This window comes from Heterocephalus glaber, unplaced genomic scaffold, assembly GCF_053883595.1.
Source record: "Heterocephalus glaber isolate CG9 unplaced genomic scaffold, H.glaber_assembly_v1.0 deba00000942, whole genome shotgun sequence".
NCBI classification, from domain to species: Eukaryota; Metazoa; Chordata; class Mammalia; order Rodentia; family Bathyergidae; genus Heterocephalus; species Heterocephalus glaber.
In genome coordinates, this window is record NW_028258174.1 from 3,793,091 (window position 1) to 3,816,654 (window position 23,564).

The 23,564-nt window shown below is 39.5% G+C and overlaps 1 protein-coding gene across 2 annotated transcripts in view; it reads left to right on the forward strand.

Moving 5' to 3' along the window:
• The window catches only part of Ccdc162 (uncharacterized), a 213,248-nt gene that overhangs the window by 103,071 nt on the left and 86,613 nt on the right, over positions 1–23,564 (forward strand). For both annotated transcript variants that reach the window (XM_087208651.1, XM_021251515.2), the window contains exons 21-23: positions 761–916; positions 18,445–18,538; positions 19,766–19,903. In XM_087208651.1, the coding sequence (XP_087064777.1) occupies positions 761–916; positions 18,445–18,538; positions 19,766–19,903 (388 nt within the window). The remainder of the gene's footprint in view (positions 1–760; positions 917–18,444; positions 18,539–19,765; positions 19,904–23,564) is intronic.

Genomic DNA, 23,564 nt, shown 5'->3' on the forward strand with positions numbered 1-23,564 from the left:
CTTCTGTCCTCCAGAACTGTGAGGCAATACATTTCTATTATTTAAGCTATTGTATTTCTGTGCTCCTTTGTTACAGCGGCTCTGGCAAACAAATAGTGGTGTCAGTTGGACTCAGCCTTAACACACCAACTTCTTAAAATGAGAAACGTGTTACAGTAGGGGTGTGCCAGGAGGGGGAAAGCATTGTAGACATATAAGGCTGAGCTGCCAGAGAGATATCTGAACTCAGCCATACACACACTGCAAGCTACGGAAATGTGGAACTCAGAATGAAATCAGAACAGAGACAAGGGTCATGAGTTCTTATGTGATGGGACGGTTTAAGTATCTGGGGTTAAAGCACTCAAAAAGATAGAGTAGAAAGAGGACCAGTGATCTGGAACCCTAGGAAACACCAGTATTTGAAAATAAGGAGGAAAAAGCACTGAAGACTGAAATAGAATGGTTGTATAGCAGGAGCATGGAGATCCTGAATTCAGGAGAACTAAGATATTCTTCAAGAAGTGAGCAGAGAGGAGCCATCCTAAGGAAATGACAGTCCCAAGCTCATCTCCTCCAGCTGTTCTCTAATGTCAGCAACAGTCACCACAGAGCGGGACACTCAGCCTCTGGGGCGCCTTCGCTTCGCACACGACTTTGGCTTACTCTTATTTGACCTTTGCTTTTGTTCTTATTCAGGTTTTGTGTTTGGCTACCATTTATTTTTCCTTTCAGGAGAAAACACTAGCAACTGTCTTGGCTTTTTTTTTTTTTTTCCTAGGCTCTATAAGGAATCAGCATGGGAGATGGGTTTTGAAGAGTTCCACATGTATCTGAGACCTGTTCACTTTGAATTTGCATCACACAAAGACAAGGTGGACCAATCAGCTCCTGTCTTTATAACTTCTCTGCTGGAGGACAGTGGTCAAGTAGACAGGTGAGCCTTGAAAGGGTCAAAGTGAAAATGTGCTGAGGGAAGAATAAACAACCGGAGAAAATAATTCCTGTCACCACTGGAAACACAAGTGCAATTGCATTTCTAAATTCTTTCACATATGCTCTATTGTCATTATGCCAGTGTTTTATTTTGTTTTGTTTTGCAATATTGGGGTTGAAACCAGGGCCTTCTCCCTGGGATACATCCCCAGTCCATTTTTTTTTTCATTTTTATTTTTATTTTAACACAGTGTCTTGCTAAATCAAGCCCTATCTGGGCTTGAACTTTCAATCTTCCTGTCTCGGGTTGCCAGAGTGCTAGGACTGCAAGCGTGTGTCACCACACCTGGCTTCCCTCCCTTCCTTCCTTCCTCTCTCTCTCTCCCTCCCTCCCTCCCTCCCTCTCTCTCTCTCTCTCTCTTTCTTTCTTTCTTCTTTCTTTCTTCTTTCTTTCTTTATTTCTTTCTGGAACAATTGAATTTAAAAATACTGAGTCACTGAAAAGTGCAAGAACCCAGTCAGAAAACTCAAATGGAACCACAGGCTAAGTAGCTTCCCAGGTAGAACACGTGCTTCCAGGTAGAAAGGGGTCTGATGGACAAGAGCCATGTATCAAAAGTAAGTCTCTTTTTTTACTTCACTCTTTTGTTTGTTTCTTTTGCTATACAGAAACTTTTTAAGTTGACATGATACATATTTGTATTGTTATTTCTCATGCAACTGGGATTCTGTTCAAAAAGTGCTTGCCTACAACTATGTCTTCAAAAATTTCTAATTGTATTGATTTGGGCTTTTTCTTCCCATTTTTTGATAAGATTGGTTTGGATATGTCTATATTGCTTTTTCTTTCAAAGTACTAGCTCTTTAATTCATTGCTTCTTTGTATTGTTCTTTGGTCATAATTTCATTAATTTCTACTTTGATTGTTATAATTTCTTTCCTTGTACTAGCTTTGGATTTGGATTTTTCTTGTTTTCCTAGGACTTTGAGGTTCATCTTTAGGTTATTTATTTGGAATCACTCTATTTTTCTGAGGTATGCATTCACAGCTATAAACTTCACTCTCAGGACTATTTTCATTGTGTCACATAGGTTCTGGTAAGTTGTACTGCCATTATTGTTTAATTCTAGGAATCATTTAATTTCTTCCTTGATTTCTTCTGTGACTCATTGATTCTTTGAGAGTAAATTGTTTAATTTCTATATGCTTGCAGAATTTCTGTGGTTTATTTTGTGATTTTTAGTTTCATTGTGCTATGATCTGATAACACACATGGGATAATTTGAATTCTTTTGTATTAATAACTCATGCTTTATGGGCTAATATGTGATCTACTTTGGAGAAAGTTCTATGGGCTACTAAGAAGTATGTGTAGGGCTGGGGATTTAGCTCAGTCGTACCACTCCTGCCTCGCAAGTACAAGTTCCTGAGTTCAATCCGCGCTACCAAAAAAAAAAAAAAAAGAAGAAGAAGAAGTATGTGTACTCTGTTGTTGGGTGGAATACTGTGAAGATACCTATTAATTTCACTTGTTCAATATTTTGATTCAACTCAGATTTTTCTTTGTTGATTTTTTGTCTAGTTGATCTGCCTATTTCTGACAGTAGTTTTGAGTTTCCCCACTATAATTGTGTTGGTGTTTATCTGATTTTTTTTTTTTGAGAAAAGAAAAACAAATGGATCTTATTTTTCACCCTTGCCCAGCCCTCCCTTCAACCCCTCCATTCCTCCCTATTTACAAAGATTTTGTTCCTATTTTTCCATTTTCTCATATTAATCCCATTCCCTTCTATCCTTTCCCCTAGCCCTCCCACTTCCTTCCCCTTTGCCCCTTTTCTTCCTATTTCACATTACCTATTATACATTTAGACCTTGTTTACATTTTCAGTTTCTCACGCCAGAGAAACTATTCGGTATTTATACATGTGTGTCCTATTTATTTCACTTAAGAGTATTGCCTCAATGTGCACTGATTTCATGATAGCAGCCATTCTTTCTGGAGTGAAGTGGAATCTCAGCATTCTTTTCATTTGCATCTCTCGAATGACCAGTGATGTTAAACATTTTTCCATGTGTTTATTTGCTATTTCTACTTCTTTGTGTGAGAAATGTCTGTTCATTTCAGATGCCCATTTTTGGATTGGGCCTTTAAATTTGGGAGGTCTGATCTTTTTAAGTTCTTTATAGATTCGAGATAGGAGACCTTTGTCTGAGGAAGAGCAGGTGAAGATTTTTTCCTACATTGTGGGTTGTCTCTTCACACTGCTGGTGGTTTCTCTTGCTGTGCAGAAGCCTTTTAATAAGAAGAGATCCCACTTATTGATTGTTTGTGCTAGTTCACGGGCAACTGAGGTTTTGTTCATAAAATCTTTTCCTACACTGATGTCTTCAAGGGTTCTACCTAACCTCTGTTCCAACTGGTTCAGAGTTTCTATTTTAATATTTAGATCTTTAATCCATTTTGATTTTAGTTTAGTGCATGGTGAGAGATACAGGTCTAGTTTTAATCTTTGGCAAGTTGAAGCCCAATTTTTCCAGCACCATTTATTAAAGAGGCTATCTTTCCTCCAGTGAGGGTGTTTGGCTCCTTTATCGAAGATGAGATGGCCGAGTGTGTCTGGCATTGTTTCTGCATCTTCTAATCTGTTCCACTGGTCCTCAAGTCTGTTTCTTTGCCAGTACCATGCTGGTTTTATCACAGTAGGCTTGTAGTAGAGTTGCAGGTTGGGGATTGTGATACCCCCTGCCATGTCTCTGTTACCTAGAATTGCTTTTGCTATTCTGGGTCTCTTCTTATTCCAAATGAACTTTTGGATTGTTTTCTCAAGGTCCATGAAGTATGCTGCTGGGATCTCAATTGGAATTGCATTAAATCTATATAGCAGTTTTGGAAGTATGGCCATTTTCACTATATTAATCTTTCCTACCCAGGGGCAGGGGATGTGTGTCCATTTTCTGATATCATCTTCAATCTCTCTTTTCAGAGTGCCATAATTTTCAGAGAACAGGTCTTTGATTTCTTTCGTTAGGATGATTCCTAGGTATTTCAGTTTTTTGGATGCTATTGTGAAAGGAATTATTTGTCCTATTTCTCTCTCAGTGAGTCTGTCATTCGTATAGAGGAAAGCTATTGATTTTTGTGTGTTGATCTTGTAACCAGCTACTTGACTGAATTTGGTTATTAAGTCTAGAAGACTTTTGGTGGCATTCTTGGGGTCTTCTATATAGATTATCATATCATCTGCAAATAATGACAATTTGACTTCTTCATTTCCTATCTTTATTTCTTTTATTTCTTTCTCTTGTCTAATTGCCATGGCTAATGTTTCCAGAACTATATTGAACAAGAGTGGTGATAGTGAACATCCTTGCCTTCTTTCTGATTTAGTGTGAAGGATTTCAATTTTTGACCCTTTAGTATGATATTGGCTGTTGGTGTTTCATAGATGGCTTCTATCAGTTTGAGGTAGAGACCATCTATTCCAATTTTTTGTAGGGTTTTTATCATAAATGCATGTTGGATTTTGTCAAATGCTTTTTCTGCATCTATGGAGATAATCATATGGTTTTTGTCCTTGGCTCTATTGATATAGTGTATTACATTAATTGATTTTCGTATATTGAACCATCCCTGCATCCCTGGGATGAATCCCACTTGATCAGGGTGTATGATCTTCTTGATGATCTTCTGCATTCTGGTTGCCAGTATCTTACTAAGGATTTTTGCATCTATGTTCATTAGTGAGATTGGCCTATAGTTCTCTTTTTCAGTTGGGTCTTTCTCTGCTTTGGGGATCAAGGTGATGCTTGCTTCCAGGAATGAATTTGGGAGTATTGCTTCCCTTTCAATTTCATTGAAGAGTTTAAACAGTAGTGGCAGCAGTTCCTCTCTAAATGTCTTGTAGAATTCAGCAGTGAAGCCATCAGGGCATGGGCTTTTCTTAGGTGATAAGTTTTTAATTACATTTTCAATTTCATTGGTTGATATTGGGTTGTTCAGAATTTTTAGGTCTTCTTCGTTCAACTTTGGTAATTCCTATGTATCTAGGAATCTGTCCATTTCTTCTGTGTTGTCCATCTTATTGGCATATAGGTTCTGGAAGTAGGTATTGATGATCCTCTGGATTTCTTCTGGGTCTGTTGTAGTTTCACCCTTTTCATTCCTAATTGCATGGATTTGGGCCTTTTCTTTCCTTTTTCTGACAAGGTTGACTAAAGGTTTGTCAATTTTGTTGATTCTTTCAAAGAAGCAACTCTTGGCTTCATTGATTTTTTGTATCATTCTCTTAGTCTCCATTGCATTGATTTCTCCTCTGATCTTTATCATTTCCTCCCTTGTATGAGCTTTGGAGTTGTCCTGCTCTTCTTTTCTTAGAAGCTTGAGGTTCAGCATCAGGTTGTTTAATTGGGCTCGCTCTGTTTTCCTAATATGCGTATTCACTGCTATGAATTTCCCTCGTAAGACTGCTTTCATTGTGTTCCATAGATTCCGATATGTTGTATTGTCATTGTCATTTAATTGAAGGAACTATCTGATTTCTTCTTTAATTTCCTCTGTGACCCATTGGTTATTCAGAAGTGTGTTGTTCAAGTTCCACATGCTTATGAAATTTTTTGAGTTTCTTTTGCTATGGATGTCCAATTTCATCGCACTATGGTCTGATAATATACAGGGGATAACTTCAATTCCTTTGCACTTACTTAAACATGTTCTATGTGTGAGTATGTGGTCTATTTTGGAGAATGAGCCATGTGCAGCTGAGAAGAATGTGTATTCTGATTTTGTGGAGTGGAAGGCTCTGTAAACATCTGTTCAGTTCATTTGTTCAAGAGTTCGATTGAGTTCTTGTATTTCAGTACTTATTTTTAGTCTAGTTGATCTATCTGTGACAGTGGGGTGTTGAGGTCCCCCACTACAATTATATTAGTGCATATATGACTTTTCATGTCCGTTAGTATTTGTTTTATATAGTTGGGTGCACTAGTGTTTGGTGCATAGATATTTATGATTGTCATCTCTTCCTCTTGGATTCTTCCCTTTACAAGGATGTAGTGTCTTTCTTCATCGCTCTTAATTAGTGTTGGTTTGAAATCTACTTGATCTGCCAAGAGGATAGCTACTCCTGCTTTTTTGGGGGTTCCTGTCACATGGGATATTGTTTTCCACCCTTTCACTTTCAGTCTATGAGTTTCCTTTTGAATTAAGTGTGTTTCTTGCATGCAGCGTATTGTTGGATTTTGCTTCTTGACCCATTCTGCCAGTCTGTTTCTTTTGATTGGTGAATTGAGACCATTAACGTTGATGGTTATAACTGAAACGTATTGACTTGTCATTGCCATGACTTTTTCTTTTTGTTGGGTTCTCCCCCTTTACATTTAATTTCTTGACATGCCAGATGGGTTCACTCTGCTTTGCTTCCTGGGGTTGTGATCCTCAATGTCTGTTCCTAGGATATTGTGTAAAATTCTTTGGAGTGCTGGTTTTGGTATTCACGAAGTTCCTAAGGTGCTCTTTGTCATGAAAGTATCTTATTTCTCCACCCATTTTGAAAGATAGTTTTGCAGGGTACATCAATGTGGGTTGGAGGCTGTTTTCTTTTAGGGCTTGGAATATGTCACTCCAAGCTCTTCTTGCCTTGAGGGTTTGTGTTGAGAAGTCTGCTGTGATTCTGATGGGCTTTCCTTTGTATGTGATTTATTTCTTTTCTCTGACTGCTTGGAGAACTTTGTTCTTCTGTTGAGTTTCTGGAATCTTAACAATTATATGCCTATGTGTAGATTTTTTTTGATCAAGGCTATTTGGAGTCCTATATGCCTCACTTATCTGTATGTCAAGCTCTTTTCCCCTGCTTGGGAAGTTTTCTGCCATTATTTCTGTGAAGAGATTTTTTACATCATCTGCATTCTCTCCTGTTTCTTCATTGAGCCCAATCAGTCTTATGTTATTCTTTTTTGCATCATCTAGAAGCTGCTGGATTGATTTCTCCTGTTCCCTTATAATTTTGAAGCAATTTTTCTTTTCCTGGTCACTAATTGCAATCTTATCTTCTATATCTGAAATTCTGTCCTCACACTGGCTCATTCTGCTGTGTAGACTTTCAATGGAGGTTTTCATGTCCTGGAAATCTATTTGCATGTGTTTTATGGATTCCATTTGTTTCTTATGTTGGGATTCCATCATGTTCCTCAGCTCCTCTCTAGATTTATTAATCATGTCTTGCACTAAGGGCACAATTTCTCCTGTTATCTGAGAAATTATTTCTGATTTCATTTTTTCCAGATCCCCTTTTGTTGCCAGTTCAGTGGGTCCAGGTGTTTGAGTATCAGAGGGTTCCATCTCATTTCCCTTTGGGGTTGCTGTAGGTGATCTGGAAGCATGGTTTTGAGACTTATTTATGTGTTTTCTCATTTTGACTGGGGTGGGGGGGCTGTTAGCACCTGCACGGATTCCCTCCTCTGAGCTGGGAGAGGTGGGACAAGGGCCAGGAGCAGCAGTAGGAATGGTGGCCCAAGAGCCTTTTCCTGTGGGCTGGGAGCAGCGGGAGGGATGGTGGCCGGGAAACCCCTTCCTCTGGACCAGGAGCAGTGGGATGGAAGCTCAGAAGCCCCTACCTCTGGGCCGGGAGCGGTGGGAGGGATGGTGGCCTGGAAGCCCCTTCCTCTGGGCCAGGAGTGGTGGGACAGAAGGTGGCCCAAAAGCCCTTTCCTCTGGGCTGGGAGCAGCAGTTGGGATGGTGGCTGGGAAGCCCCTTCCTCTGGACCAGGAGCAGTGGGACAGCAGCTCAGAAGCCCCTACCTCTGGGCCAGGAGCAGCGGGACTCAGTACCTTGGTCTGGTGGTCTGGTGTCCTCTGCATCTTTGTAGTGTGGAACCAGGTGGCTGCCTGTCTGCAGCGGGGTGATTTGGTGTCTTCCGCGTGACTCGGGACCTCGGTAGGGCATGCACAGATCTGCCTGTCTGCAGCGGGCTGATTTGGGGTGTTCTGCACGACCAATCTAATGGAAAAAAAAGTGCAGTTTATCTGATTTTTTATGTTTAGTACAGTAGTACTTTGGTTCATGGGCTTAATTCTGGAAAAAATGGCCACATTCATGCTTGTGCAGGAAAGATGGCTGTGGTCATGTTCATCGCCCAATGCAGAGTTCTCAAACACAAAATTTCGCCAAACATTTCTGTTTGCAAACCAAATTGATTGCAAACAAAAGCGTTCATGAACTGAGGTACCACTATAGTATTTGTTTATGAAGTTGGGCACATCTGTGTTTGGTGCATATATGTTTGTAATTGTTGTCTCTTCCTATTGAATTGTTCCATTACCCAATAAGTACAGTAAGTCCCCAACTTAAGAACATTCAAGTTGTGAATGTTCACAGATACGAATGGACCATGTATTATGAACATTCATAGATGGGAACAAATCGTGTAAGTAGCTCACATGTCTACCTTACCATTTTTAGGTAACCATAAAAGTGAAAATAGTTTATTTATAGTATTTTGTGTGTATATGTTTGTTTGTTTGTTTGTTAAACCATTTCTTCTTTTTTCTCCACTGATGCCTCACAATGTTACAATACTGGTACCACATTCTGCACCTTCTTTTATGTTTGGTTTTTTTATGCTTTATGTTGTACACCTGTGTCAAAGGTGAATAAGATTCACTTTGTCAGACTTACAAACAAATCTGACTTACAAACATTCTCCTGGAATGGAATTCATTCATAAGTCAAGGACTTACTGTAATGACCTTGTTTGCCTCTTTTGATCAGTTTTGGCTTGAAGTCCACTCTGTCTGAAAATAGGATAGCTATTCCTACTTGTTTTCAGGTTCCTGTTGTACAGAATATTGTTTACTATCCTTTGATTTTTAGTCTATGAATTTCTTTTTGAATTAAATATGTTTCTTGTATAAGCATCCTGTTGGATTTTGTTTCTTGGTCCTTTCTGCCAATCTATATTTTCTGACTGGGAAATCAAAACTATTAACATTGAGGCTTATTATTAAAAGGTATTGACTTATTACTGTCATTACATTATTTTCCTGTTGCTGATTCTTTTTTTTCCCTTATGTTTAACAGCTTACCCTGCATGCTATATTCATTGGCATTGTAGCTTCATTTTCTTTTTCTAGGACATCCTTGAGAATTTTTTTTGGAGTGCTGCTTTGGTGGTCATGAATTTCTTAACGTGCTGCTTGTCATAAAAAGATCTTATTTCTCCATCAGGTTTTTTGTTGTTGTTGTTGTTTGGTTTTTGCAGGTTTTTTGGTACTGGGGATTGAACTCGGAACCTTGTGCTTGCAAGGCAGGTGCCAGAACCACTGAGCTAAATCCCCAGCCCTCTCCATCAGTTTTGAAAGTTAGTTTTGCAAGATATATCAGTCTAAGCTTGAAGTTGTTTTCTTTTAGGGCTTGCAACACTTCACTCCAAGATCTCCTGGCCTTAAACTTTGTATTAAGAGTAGGAAATTTTTTTTTTTGGTACTGGGGATCAAACTCATGTCCTTGGCTTGCGCAGCTGGCAGCAAAACCACTGAGCTAAATCCCCGGCCCCCTTAAACTTTGTATTGAGAAGTCTGCTGTAATTCTAATGGGTTTACCTTTACAAGTGATTCATTGCTTTTCTCTAACAGCTTTTAAGATTCTGTGCTTGTGTTGGACTTTTGGTATTTTGACTATGATGTGTTGTGGCAGGTTCTTTTCTGACTGTAACTATTTGGGGTTCTATATGCCTCACTTATCTATATGTTAAATTTTTTCTTTGTATTTGGAAAGTCTTCTGCTATGATTTCAATAAACAAGTATTTTATGCAATTTGTGCTGATCTCTGATTTTTCACTAATTCCCATTAATCTTAGTCTTTTTTGCATCATCTATCACCTGTTGGATCCATTTTTCATGTTCTCTTGTTATTTTTAAGGTATCCCTGAGTAACTAGACACCAACCTCAGCCCTGTCTTCTAGTTCTGATACTCTATCCTCACACTGGTCACTTTTGCTGCCTATACTTTCAATAGAATTTTTAATCTCTTGGATTTCTCTTTATTCCTTTTCTTTTTTTTGTTGTATATACAGTATTTTATTTTTTATTTTTATTTTTATTTATTTATTTATTTTTGGTATTAAATTCTTTTATTGGTACATTGTAGGTATACAACACAATTACATTTCTCATTGGGAATTGCACCTTTATATAATGCATCTTGGTTCTTATTTTTTCCCCATTCCTAGCCCTCCCTTCACCCCCTCCACCCTTTCCTATTTACAAAGACTTTATTTCCATTTTTTCCACTTCTTATCATTTTTTCCTTTCCCTTCTTTCCTTTCCCCTGCCCCTCCCACTACCCCTACCCCTTTGGACCTTTTCTTCCTATTTTACATTATCGATTATTCATTCTAATCATTGGTACATTTTAGGTATACAATATAATGACATTCATCATTGGAAATTTGCACCTTTACATAGTCTCTCTTGGTTCTTGTTTTTCACCTTTGCCCAGCCCTCCCTTCAACCCCTCCAGTCCTCCCTATTTACAAAGATTTTGTTCCTATTTTTCCATTTTCTCATATTAATCCCATTCCCTTCTATCCTTTCCCTTAGCCCTCCCACTTCCTTCCCCTTTGCCCCTTTTCTTCCTATTTCACATGACCTATTATACATTTAGTCCTTATTTACACTTTCATTTTCTCACACCAGAGAAACTATTTGGTATTTACACATGTGTGTCCTATTTATTTCACATAAGAGTATTGCCTCAATGTGCATCCACTTAGCTATAAATGTCTCTAATTTCTCATTTTTTATGGCTCAGTAGTACTCCATTTTATAAAAAAAACCACATTTTCTTTATCCAGTCTCCAGTTGATGGGCATTTGGGCTGTTTCCAAGTTTTAGCTATTACAAACTGTGCTGCTATGAACATGGGTGCACATATATCACTGTGGTATGATTCTTTTAATTCTTTGGGGAAGATCCCCAACAGTGGAATAGCAGAGTCAAATGGGATTTCCAGTCCTAGTACTTTGAGGTATCTCCTTACTGATTTCCACAGTGGTTGCACCAGTCTACATTCCCACCAGCAGTGGAGCAGGGTTCCTCTTTCCCCACAGCCCCACCAGCATTTGTTATTGGTTGATTTGATGATAGCAGCCATTCTTTCTGGAGTGAAGTGGAATCTCAGCATTGTTTTCATTGGCATCTCTCGAATGACCAGTGATGTTGAACATTTTTTCACGTATTTATTTGCTATTTCTACTTCTTTGTGTGAGAGGTGTCTGTTCATTTCAGATGCCCATTTTTGGATTGGGTCTTTAAATTTGGGAGATCTGATCTTTTTAAGTTCTTTATAGATTTGAGATAGTAGACCTTTGTCTGAGGAAGAGCAGGTGAAGATTTTTTCCCACCTTGTGGATTGTCTCTTCACACTCCTGGTGGTTTCTCTTGCTCTGCAGAAGCTTTTTAATAAGAAGAGATCCCACTTGTTGATTGTTTGTGCTAGTTCACGGGCAACTGAGGTTTTGTTCATAAAATCTTTTCCTACACTGATGTCTTCAAGGGTTCTACCTAACCTCTGTTCCAACTGGTTCAGAGTTTCTATTTTAATATTTAGATCTTTAATCCATTTTGATTTTAGTTTAGTGCATGGTGAGAGATACAGGTCTAGTTTTAATCTTTGGCAAGTTGAAGCCCAATTTTTCCAGCACCATTTATTAAAGAGGCTATCTTTCCTCCAGTGAGGGTGTTTGGCTCCTTTGTCAAAGATGAGATGGCCGAGTGTGTCTGGCGTTGTTTCTGCATCTTCTAATCTGTTCCACTGGTCCTCAAGCCTGTTTCTTTGCCAGTACCATGCTGGTTTTATCACAGTATCTTTGTAGTAGAGTTGCAGGTTGGGGATTGTGATACCCCCTGCCATGTCTCTGTTACCTAGAATTGCTTTTGCTATTCTGGGTCTCTTCTTATTCCAAATGAATTTTTGCATTGTTTTCTCGAGGTCTATGAAGTATGCTGGTGGGATCTCAATTGGAATTGCATTAAATCTGTATAGCAGTTTTGGAAGTATGGCCATTTTCACTATATTAATCCTTCCTACCCAGGGGCAGGGAATGTCTGTCCATTTCCTGATATGATCTTCAATCTCTCTTTTCAGTGTGCCATAGTTTTCAGAGAAGAGGTCTTTGATTTCTTTCGTTAGGATGATTCCTAGGTATTTCAGGTTTTTGGATGCTATTGTGAAAGGAATTATTTGTCCTATTTCTCTCTCAGTGAGTCTGTCATTCGTATAGAGGAAAGCTATTGATTTTTGTGTGTTGACCTTGTAACCAGCTACTTGACTGAATTTGGTTATTAAGTCTAGAAGACTTTTGGTGGCATTCTTGGGGTCTTCTATATAGAGTATCATGTCATCTGCAAATAATGACAATTTGACTTCTTCATTTCCTATCTTTATTTCTTTTATTTCTTTCTCTTGTCTAATTGCCATGGCTAATGTTTCCAGAACTATATTGAACAAGAGTGGTGATAGTGAACATCCTTGCCTTCTTTCTGATTTTAGTGTGAAGGATTTCAATTTTTGACCCTTTAGTATGATATTGGCTGTTGGTGTTTCATAGATGGCTTCTATCAGTTTGAGGTAGAGACCATCTATTCCAATTTTTTGTTGGGTTTTTATCATAAATGCATGTTGGATTTTGTCAAATGCTTTTTCTGCGTCTATGGAGATAATCATATGGTTTTTGTCCTTGGCTCTATTGATATAGTGTATTACATTAATTGATTTTCGTATATTGAACCATCCCTGCATCCCTGGGATGAATCCCACTTGATCAGGGTGTATGATCTTCTTGATGATCTTCTGCATTCTGGTTGCCAGTATCTTATTAAGGATTTTTGCATCTATGTTCATTAGTGAGATTGGCCTATAGTTCTCTTTTTCAGTTGGGTCTTTCTCTGCTTTGGGGATCAAGGTGATGCTTGCTTCCAGGAATGAATTTGGGAGTATTGCTTCCCTTTCAATTTCATTGAAGAGTTTAAACAGTAGTGGCAGCAGTTCCTCTCTAAATGTCTTGTAGAATTCAGCAGTGAAGCCATCAGGGCATGGGCTTTTCTTAGGTGATAAGTTTTTAATTACATTTTCAATTTCATTGGTTGATATTGGGTTGTTCAGAATTTTTAGGTCTTCTTCATTCAACTTTGGTAATTCCTATGTATCTAGGAATCTGTCCATTTCTTCTGTGTTGTCCATCTTATTGGCATATAGGTTCTGGAAGTAGGTATTGATGATCCTCTGGATTTCTTCTGGGTCTGTTGTAGTTTCACCCTTTTCATTCCTAATTGCATGGATTTGGGCCTTTTCTTTCCTTTTTCTGACAAGGTTGACTAAAGGTTTGTCAATTTTGTTGATTCTTTCAAAGAACCAACTCTTGGCTTCATTGATTTTTTGTATCATTCTCTTAGTCTCCATTGCATTGATTTCTCCTCTGATCTTTATAATTTCTTCCCTTGTATGAGGTTTGGGGTTGTCTTGCTCTTCTTTTTCTAGAAGCCTGAGGTTCAGCATCAGGTTGTTTAATTGGGCTCATTCTGTTTTCCTAATATGTGTATTCACTGCTATGAATTTCCCTCGTAAGACTGCTTTCATTGTGTCCCATAGATTCCGATATGTTGTATTGTCATTGTCATTTAATTGAAGGAACTATCTGATTTCTTCTTTAATTTCCTCTGTGACCCATTGGTTATTCAGAAGTGTGTTGTTCAAGTTCCACATGCTTATGAAATTTTTTGAGTTTTTTTTGCTATGGATGTCCAATTTCATCGCACTATGGTCTGATAATATACAGGGGATAACTTCAATTCCTTTGCACTTACTTAAACATGTTCTATGTGTGAGTATGTGGTCTATTTTGGAGAATGAGCCATGTGCAGCTGAGAAGAATGTGTATTCTGATTTTGTGGAGTGGAAGGCTCTGTAAACATCTGTTCAGTTCATTTGTTCAAGAGTTCGATTGAGTTCTTGTATTTCAGTACTTATTTTTAGTCTAGTTGATTTATCTATTTGTGACAGTGGGATATTGAGGTCCCCCACTACAATTATATTAGTGCATATATGACTTTTCATGTCCATTAGTATTTGTTTTATATAGTTGGGTGCACTAGTGTTTGGTGCATAGATATTTATGATTGTCATCTCTTCCTCTTGGATTCTTCCCTTTACAAGGATGTAGTGTCTTTCTTCATCGCTCTTAATTAGTGTTGGTTTGAAATCTACTTGATCTGCCAAGAGGATAGCTACTCCTGCTTTTTTTGGGGTTCCTGTCACATGGGGTATTGCTTTCCACCCTTTCACTTTCAGTCTATGAGTTTCCTTTTGAATTAAGTGTGTTTCTTGCATGCAGCGTATTGTTGGATTTTGCTTCTTGACCCATTCTGCCAGTCTGTTTCTTTTGATTGGTGAATTGAGACCATTAACGTTGATGGTTATAACTGAAACGTATTGACTTGTCATTGCCATGACTTTTTCTTTTTGTTGGGTTCTCCCCCTTTACATTTAATTTCTTGACATGCCAGATGGGTTCACTCTGCTTTGCTTCCTGGGGTTGTGATCCTCAATGTCTGTTCCTAGGATATTGTGTAAAATTCTTTGGAGTGCTGGTTTTGGTATTCACGAAGTTCCTAAGGTGCTCTTTGTCATGAAAGTATCTTATTTCTCCACCCATTTTGAAAGATAGTTTTGCAGGGTACATCAATGTGGGTTGGAGGCTGTTTTCTTTTAGGGCTTGGAATATGTCACTCCAAGCTCTTCTTGCCTTGAGGGTTTGTGTTGAGAAGTCTGCTGTGATTCTGATGGGCTTTCCTTTGTATGTGATTTGTTTCTTTTCTCTGACTGCTTGGAGAACTTTGTTCTTCTGTTGTGTTTCTGGAATCTTAACAATTATATGCCTATGTGTAGATTTTTTTTGATCAAGGCTATTTGGAGTCCTATATGCCTCACTTATCTGTATGTCAAGCTCTTTTCCCCTGCTTGGGAAGTTTTCTGCCATTATTTCTGTGAAGAGATTTTTTATGTCATCTCCACTCTCTCCTATTTCTTCATTGTGCCCAATCAGTCTTACATTATTCTTTTTTGCGTCATCTAGCAGCTGCTGGATTGATTTCTCCTGTTCCCTTATAATTTTGAAGCAATTTTTCTTTTCCTGGTCACTAATTGCAATCTTATCTTCTATATCTGAAATTCTGTCCTCACACTGGCTCATTCTGCTGTGTAGACTTTCAATGGAGTTTTTCATGTCCTGGAAATCTATTTGCATGTCTTTTATGGATTCCATTTGTTTCTTATGTTGGGATTCCATCATGTTCCTCAGCTCCTCTCTAGATTTATTAATCATGTCTTGCACTAAGGGCACAATTTCTCCTGTTATCTGAGAAATTATTTCTGATTTCATTTTTTCCAGATCCCCTTTTGTTGCCAGTTCAGTGGGTCCAGGTGTTTGAGTATCAGAGGGTTCCATCTCATTTCCCTTTGGGGTTGCTGTAGGTGATCTAGAAGTCTGGTTTTGAGACTTATTTATGTGTTTTCTCATTTCGACTGGGGTGGGGGGGCTGTTAGTGCCTGCACGGATTACCTCCTCTGAGCTGGGTGAGGTGGGACAAGGACCGGGAGCAACGGTAGGGATGGTGACCCAAAAGCCCTTTCCTGTGGGCTGGGAACAGCTGGAGGGATGGTGGCTGGGAAACCCCTTCCTCTGGGCCAGGAGCAGCAGGACAGAAGGTGGCCCAAAAGCCCTTTCCTCTGGGTTGGGAGCAGCGGGAGGGATGGTGAGCAGGAAGCCCCTTTCTCTGGACCAGGAGCAGTGGAACGACAGCTCAGAAGTCCCTACCTCTGGGCCAGGAACAGTGGGACTCAGTACCTTGGTCTGGTGGTCTTGTGTCCTCTGCACCTTGGTAATGTGGAATCAGGTGGCTGCCTGTCTGCAGTGGAGTGATTCAGTGTCTTCCGCGTGACTCAGGACCTTGGTAGGGCATGCACAGACCTCTCTCTTTATTCCTTTTCATAGACTCTGATTCTTTACTAACTTTGTCATTCATGTTTTGTGTAATTTTTTTTAGCTCATCTAGCTTTTTATTAGCATCTTTTGTAAACTTTCTGATCATTCTGTTTATTAAGTCCATTATCTGTTTAGCTATATCTACTTTGAGTTCACTGAACACCTTATTGATCTATTTTTTATGTCCTCTTTTATCATTTTGAATAACTCAGCTGTGTGACTTTTGATTTCCTCTCCTGTGAAACCCTATGAATCAGCTTTAGGAGTGTTGGAAGTTTTTGGAGGCATTTTGTTGCCTTGTCTTCTTATGTTTCTATTGCTCTGTGTGTGTGTGTGTGTGTGTGTGTGTGTGTGTGTGTGTGTCTTGAGGTTTATGGGTCGATTATGGTGGAAAGACTTTGTTGCTCATATAAAGACATATTAGTGGGCTGGGGATTTAGCTCAGTGGTTCCAGCGCCTGCTGCACAAGCGCAAGTACCCAAGTTCGATCCCTGGTACCAAAAAAAATACATGTTAGTGTCTGCTTCCCAGCATGCATTCTGGACATGGCTAACTACAGGCTTTGCCTCTGTCTCAAGTGTAAACCACCTCTGTTAATTTGGGAGTGGAGAATGCAGTGTAATTGACCCAGCACCCAGTTGTCTGGGAATGGACTGCAGTATTCTTAATGAAACAAAAGCAATCCAGATATTGTGCATTGGCATACACAGAAAAAAAAAAAAAAGCAACAATTATGCCACCCTGCTAATAGCAACAAAATCAGCAACGATAATAGTATCAATGACAAACTGGATATTAACATAGCATTAAGGCCGGGCATGGTGTCACACACCTGTAATCCCAGTACTTGGGAGGATGAGGCAGGAGAACTGCTGAAAATTCAAGGCCAGGCTGGGATAGTAAGTTCAAAGCCAGCCTGAACTACATAGTGAGACCCTATCTCAAAACAGACAAATAAACAAACAAACAAAAACCCATAGCATTAAAGACCAATAATATACCATATTTAGTCATATAAAAAAGATCTATCTTTATAGTAGACACACTAAAACAAACCAAATATTAAAATACAGTAAATATAGTTGTAATTCCAACAACTATACCTCCACTAACAATAGAAAAGAATCCAACAGTTGTGGCATGAAGTTAACTACCTAAGGATTAATAAAACTTAGTGATTATACTAGTAAAGATAAAGACGGTGGGGAATGGGAGAATGAAAAAAGTAAAATTTGAAGAATTAGGCAATGGTAGAAGAGAAGAGAAAAAAGTGAGATAAAGGATCCTAAGGAGTAAGAGGAAATTAATATAATTAGATAAAAGTAACAAAAAAGAAAAAAGAAGAAGAGAAAAAAAAGAAACAAGGAAAAAAATCCCAAACCCCAGAAAACCAATAATGAAAAAAATATGAGCAGAAGAAAAATTCCTCTGTATTTTTGAATGACTGGTTTCTTTCTAGGATATTCAGTCTTCAAATCCAGCAAGTCACAGCTTTCTCTGCCTATTTTTTCAACCTGTAGGTTTGTAAGGTGATCCTCTGCTCCAGAAGCCCCTTTGTCCATACACCATAGGCCATGGTAACCACCCAAACTGAATGTCCTTGCCCATGTTGGTAGACAGGGAGATCAATCAGATGATTACTGGTCTCTGTGCTGGATAGAGGCAGCAAGGTGGGGATTCAAGTAGACTACTGGACTTTATTAATGCCAGCACATTCAGATCCAGCCACCTCTGAAAGCCACACATGCTAGTCCTGGCTTCTCAATACAGAAGATGGACCTCTGTGTCCCTCCCAGCCTCAGCCCAAACCTCTCAAGGGATCTATGCCCAGCTTGCATCATCTCCATGGTTGTCTTTTATGGCTGTTTCTTACCCAGTCACTGTGTTAGGGTAACACTGGAAACTCTGAAGTGAAGTTTTTCTGAGGTTGTTCCATGGCTCAGTCCCAAAGGACCATCCCCTTCCCAGAATGGCTCCTGATTACACCCTCTCAAATACAGTGAGCTCTGCTCTGGATTTCTTCTCCAACTGTAGCCTGCCATGTGGAAGGAGTCACTTTTGGAGTAAAACCTAATGCTGTTTTTGCAGTTTACAATAGCCATGGGCTTTGGTGGGGGCGGGGGGGACTAGCACTTCTGCCCCAGTCTGTTATTTCTCCCTGGAGCTGCTGACCCTCCAGGGTTACCTTCTCTCACTTTGTTGGCCTTTTCAATGATTGAGTCAGTCAGTCAGCACCTCTGCTGCCCCATGCCAAGGGGAAACAAAATACAAAACCAATTCAGAGTTGGGCAGTGGTGGCAGCCAGGTTGCAGAGTCTACAGATGTTGGCCAGGTCCCAATGCGGCTCTGGTGAGTTTCAGGGCCTCTGAGTCTGCAAGCCACCTGCTCTGTGGCTGAGGTTTCCTGCAGTCAGGGGTGGCTCACTCAGGAATGGGGGTCTCTTGATTTGCAGCATGTCACATGAAAACAACCTAATATTTTTTCTTGCAGATATTCTCCTACTACTTTTGTCTTAGCTATCTCTGAGGTGGATGATAACCAGATTGGCAAATTTAGTTTTTATACAAAAGAAGCCATCCTTGAGGTAAATTATTTATCTCTTTTAAAAGAAACTAAAGTAGGGCTGGGGATTTAGCTCAGTGGTTTCGCCGCCTGCTGCACAAGCTCAAGGACCTGAGTTCAATCCCTGGTATAAAAAAATAAAAGGATCATTCCCCTTGAAATTGGAAGACTTTTCATTAGCTCAGCCTCCTATCACACACACAAAAAAGAAAGAAACTAAAGTAAAACAAGCAACTTGAAAAAAATCAATATTAATTTATATACACTTGGCTTCCATTTATAAGAAAAGCTTTACTTCATTAATAATAATGTTGCCCTTGCCTACTGACGTGCACATTGGCCTGATTTGAACCACAGAGACTGTTACACCACATATAATGACTTCTGTAAATAGGAAAAAGAAACACATGTAGTGAACCATTTTTGCAGCAGGATTTTAAGCTACACACTTGTTACTGGAACTTTTAACTGATCTTTTTAAGTGCTATTTCTTCACTGTGTCATAGTCATTTTCTCATCACTGGGACAAAATACTCGACACCCACAACTTTAAGGAAGAGAGGTCCATAGTCAGCTGTCTCTAAGACAGGAAGGACATGGTGAGAGGATCCAGTGGAAGAAAGCTGCTCATGCCATGGCCACCAGGAAGGAAAGAGTGAGGATGAACCTGGGGAGAGACACCCATTCCAGATCATGCCCCCTGTGATCTGTCTTTTCCAAACAGACCCCACCTCCTAACACCACATTCATCTCTGGACCCAACAGTGCATCAATTCACTCATAACCCCATGATCCAATCACCTTCCAAAAGCCCTAACTCTGAACACATGGCCATTTTGGGGATATTCTAAATCTAAATCAAAACACCTTGCCATTTGTATATGGAGATATATAGATAGATAGATAGATAGATAGATAGATAGATAGATAGATAGATAGATTTTTAAACTTTGGCTTACAAGAGCCTGCTACCAAGTCTATGTAGTTTATCAGAGCCTACTCATCCTTTCCTGACCATTGGGGAAACATCATGGTGTCAATTCAGGCCTGGAAACTGCTTGCCTGGCATGAAATGCTGCTCAGGGACAGACTAGGTTTGGTGTGATGGCTGAGAGTCAAGAAGCTCAGCTCATCCTGCAGTTAAATTCACATACATATTTACATGCTGAATAAATGATGGTCTCAACCCTCAATTTTACCTCTTTCTTTATGGGAGCAGTTTCTAATGCCTTTCACATTTTCTCTTTAGCTCTTGTTTCATTCAGGGGTGGAAAATATGCAAGTGACTCTTGCCTGCCAAGCTGCTCAGAAAAATGCGTTGATGGTGGCTGTTCAGCAGGCATTCTTCTATCACACCCCGCAAGCAGGCTTTCCTTCTGATGTCAAGGTCAGCCTGGGAGATGCAGAGGCATGGGCACTACCACCAGTCAATGTCAGACCATCCTCTTCCATCCCTTTCTCCCTCCCTCCCTTCCTTCCTTCCTCCTCTTTTCCCTCTTTCCCCTTCCTCCTTCTTTCCTTCCTCCTCTTTTCTTCTTTCTTTCCTGTATAGGAAAAAAATTCAAACTCAGTTTCTCTTACTCTATATTCACAAGACAGATCACTTCTGTGAGGCCGAGAGGCATGAGGATTTCTTCCCACCAGCAAGCAAGCAATTAGTTCTGTAAAGGACACCAGCTGCACATTCTCTATTTCACTTCTCTGCTGACTATGTCTACCTGGAGATAGCATCAGATCCCACAGATTGAGGGCTCAGTCCCTAAGACTGTTTCTACTTCAGACCTAATCGCAAGTCTGGGTTTCCAGAACTTCTTACCAATTGAGTGTAAATTGGGGTTCCCACACCCCCCTCCTCAAGTTCAGTTCATTTGCTAGAGCAACTCACAGAATGCATAGAAATTCTCCATTTTACAATGTTGACCTGTTTGTTGTAAAGGGTATTTTTAGGATGCAAATAAGCAGCAAGATAAAGAGATGTGTAGGGTGAGGTCTGGAAGGGTCTTGAGCACAGGAGCTTTTGTCTCTGTTGAGTTGGAATGTGCCACCCTCCTGAGCTATGGATGATTTTTCATCTTCCTATCAGCTTCCATGTGATCCGCTATCCTGAAGCTCTTGAAACTCTGCGTTTGGGTTTTTACGGAGACTTTATTACTGATTGAAGCATGGAAAACTGTATGGAAATGTGACTGGACAAAAGAGTCTGATCTAATTCATTAGCACTGAGTGGGGAAACCAGCAAGGCCTGTCTGTTCAGATTCTTCAGCATTCCTTCCTCATGGGCCCCACCTGAAATGGGGTCTTATCATCTATTGTCAGACAAGGCCAGTCAGAGAGTTTCTATGACCTCCCCTGGGGAAAAGAAATTCCTGTGTCTGTGGCCTGCCTTGGGGAGAAAAAGGAGGAAGTGAAACATCATGAAAAGATGAAGGAGACACAGAGAGAGGGAAAGAGAGAGAGAGAGAGACTTCTGAGGCCTAAAGTACCCCAACATTATTCTAGTCACCTAGGAAACAATAACGCCTATGAGAATTGTAAATCAGGAACCATGGACGGAAACCAAAAAATGTGTATCACATCGTTTTTCCTTTCTTCTTTCCTTACCTTTTGCTCCTTTACGTCTTTCCTATTTATGAATCAACATATAACCAAATTTTTATTTGGTCTCTTAATTTTCAGTGATATGCTAATAAATTTTCTTTTGTATTTAACTCTGTACATTGAATGGCTACAACTATCCATCAGAAAATATCCTAAAAGGGCAGGGGATTTAGCTCAGTGGTTTTGCCACCTGCTGCGCAAGCGCAAGGACTGGAGTTCGATCCCCGGTACCAAAAAAAGAAAAAAGGAAAATATCCTATTCCTCAACCCTTCCTCTTTGTAGATAATGATTCCATTGTTTTCTAGTTTATCCATCCTATAATTCTTTTTACAAAAGCAAGAGACATGTTTGATTCTTCTTTTTTCCACAAAAGCTACCATGTAAACATACTCTTTATGTTTGTTATTGAGATGTAGTCCATATAACATAAGTTACATGCCTTTAGGGTGTCTGATTCAGTATTTTTAGTATATTCACAGGATCATGCAGCTATCATCACTATGTAATTCCAAAATATTTTCATCATTCCCAAAAGAAACCCTGTACCCACCGGTAGTTATTCCCCACTCCTCCCTTCCTCGGTCCCTAGTAACCACTAATCTATTTTCTGTCCCTAGGATTACCTACCTCAACATTTTACATAAGTGGAATTATACAACATGTGGCCTTTTGTGCTGGATTTTTTTTTTTCACTCAGCTCAAATTTTTTTTTTGGGGGGTACTGAGGATTGGACTCGGAACCTTGCACTTTCAAGGGAGGTGGCAGCGCAACTGGGCTAAATCCCAGGCTCTAAGCACAATATTTGCAAAGTTTACTTATGTTATAGCACATTTCAGTACTGTATTCCTTTTTATTGCTGAATAATATCCCATTATAAAAATATACTGCTTTTTTTATCCATGCATCAGGTTGATGTATGCTGGGTTGCTTTTTACTTTTTGGCTATCAAGAATAATGATGCTGTGAACATTCATGTACAGGCTTTTGTAAGGACATACATTTTCATTTTCCCTGGGTGTGTACCTAGAAATGGAATTGCCAGTTTATTTGGTAACTTAATTGTCTACATTTTGAGAAACTGCAAAACTGTTTTCCTAAGTAGCTTTACCATTGTCATTTCCGTCAACAATATATGAGAGTTCTGATGTCTCTACATTTCTATCAATACTTATTATTGTATTTTTTATTTTACTTGTCTTAGTAGGTATAAAGTAATATTTCAGTGTGGTTTTGATTTGCATTTCCTAATTCCTAAGATGTTGATTGTATTTTTATGTGTTAATTGGCCCTTCATATGCCTTCGTTAGAAAAATGTCTGTTGACATTTGCCTTTTTATAAAATTGGGTGGCATGCTCCACACAGGCTTGGGGCAAAGCCAAAGAATGAGTTGGTGGAAAAAGTTGAAGATTCCTCTCAGGTTGCCTCTCTCCACTTCCCATCCTTAAAACTTACCTGCCATCGGCTACCATCCTACCCTCCAGCCTCAGAGTGTGAGTATTCCTCTTCCCAGCCAAGGTCATCACTTGCACCATATTTCCTTCTATTTCCTCTTTTCATTTATGGGTACTTTCCCCTTTCCACTGGACGGGCTGAACAATTTTCATTCTTGCTAAAAACTAAACTGAAATCTCTGGCCATTACCTTCAGTATGAAGTTTTTTTCTCATTCATGTTTATTGGAAGGACAATTTGTAACTCTTTATATCCTACTAACCTTTTCATTATTGTGCAGCTTCCTCTTTTACCATACCCCTGAGACTGCTCTCAACTAAGGTCAGCAGTGACCTCCTGATTATTAAACCCAGAGGACAGACCCCGTCTCTCCACCCACACTGCTCTAGTTCAAGTTCTTGTCATCTCACTTACATGATTGTAATGGCCTTCTGACTGGCCTCCAGCCCTCTAAGTTCATGCCTTGCACCATTATATCTGCTCCCAATCAAATCTATCCTCCACGTAGTGACCACGGCAACTGTGTCTCCTTGATTAAAACCCTTCAGTGGCTCTTTGTAGCCCAAGTAGCAAAACTCAACCTCCTTAGCTAGGATGCAAGAATTTTACTTCCAAAACCTAGCTTGCTATCCCCTCTATTCCAATCAAATAAAAAAGTGTAAAATGCCGTCAACTTTTCATACTATCTCATATTTTTATGCTTCTGTTCTTTTTGTCCAAGAGGATGCTGCTCATCCTCCCATATTCAACTCAGTTATCACATCTTCAGGAAATGTCCATGACTCTTAATTTTACTAAAGTGAATTTTGTGAGGACCTTATCATAAAACAATATATTGTGAATAGATGGATAAATGATTGTTAGATAAATAGGTAGCTTCTCTTACAAGTGTGGAACAAGCGAGGGGATGATGACATAACAAGGAGACATGATGGAGACAGTGAAAGAGGATAAAAAGAAGAGAGGGAGGAAGGGAAGAAACCAAGAACAAAAGTG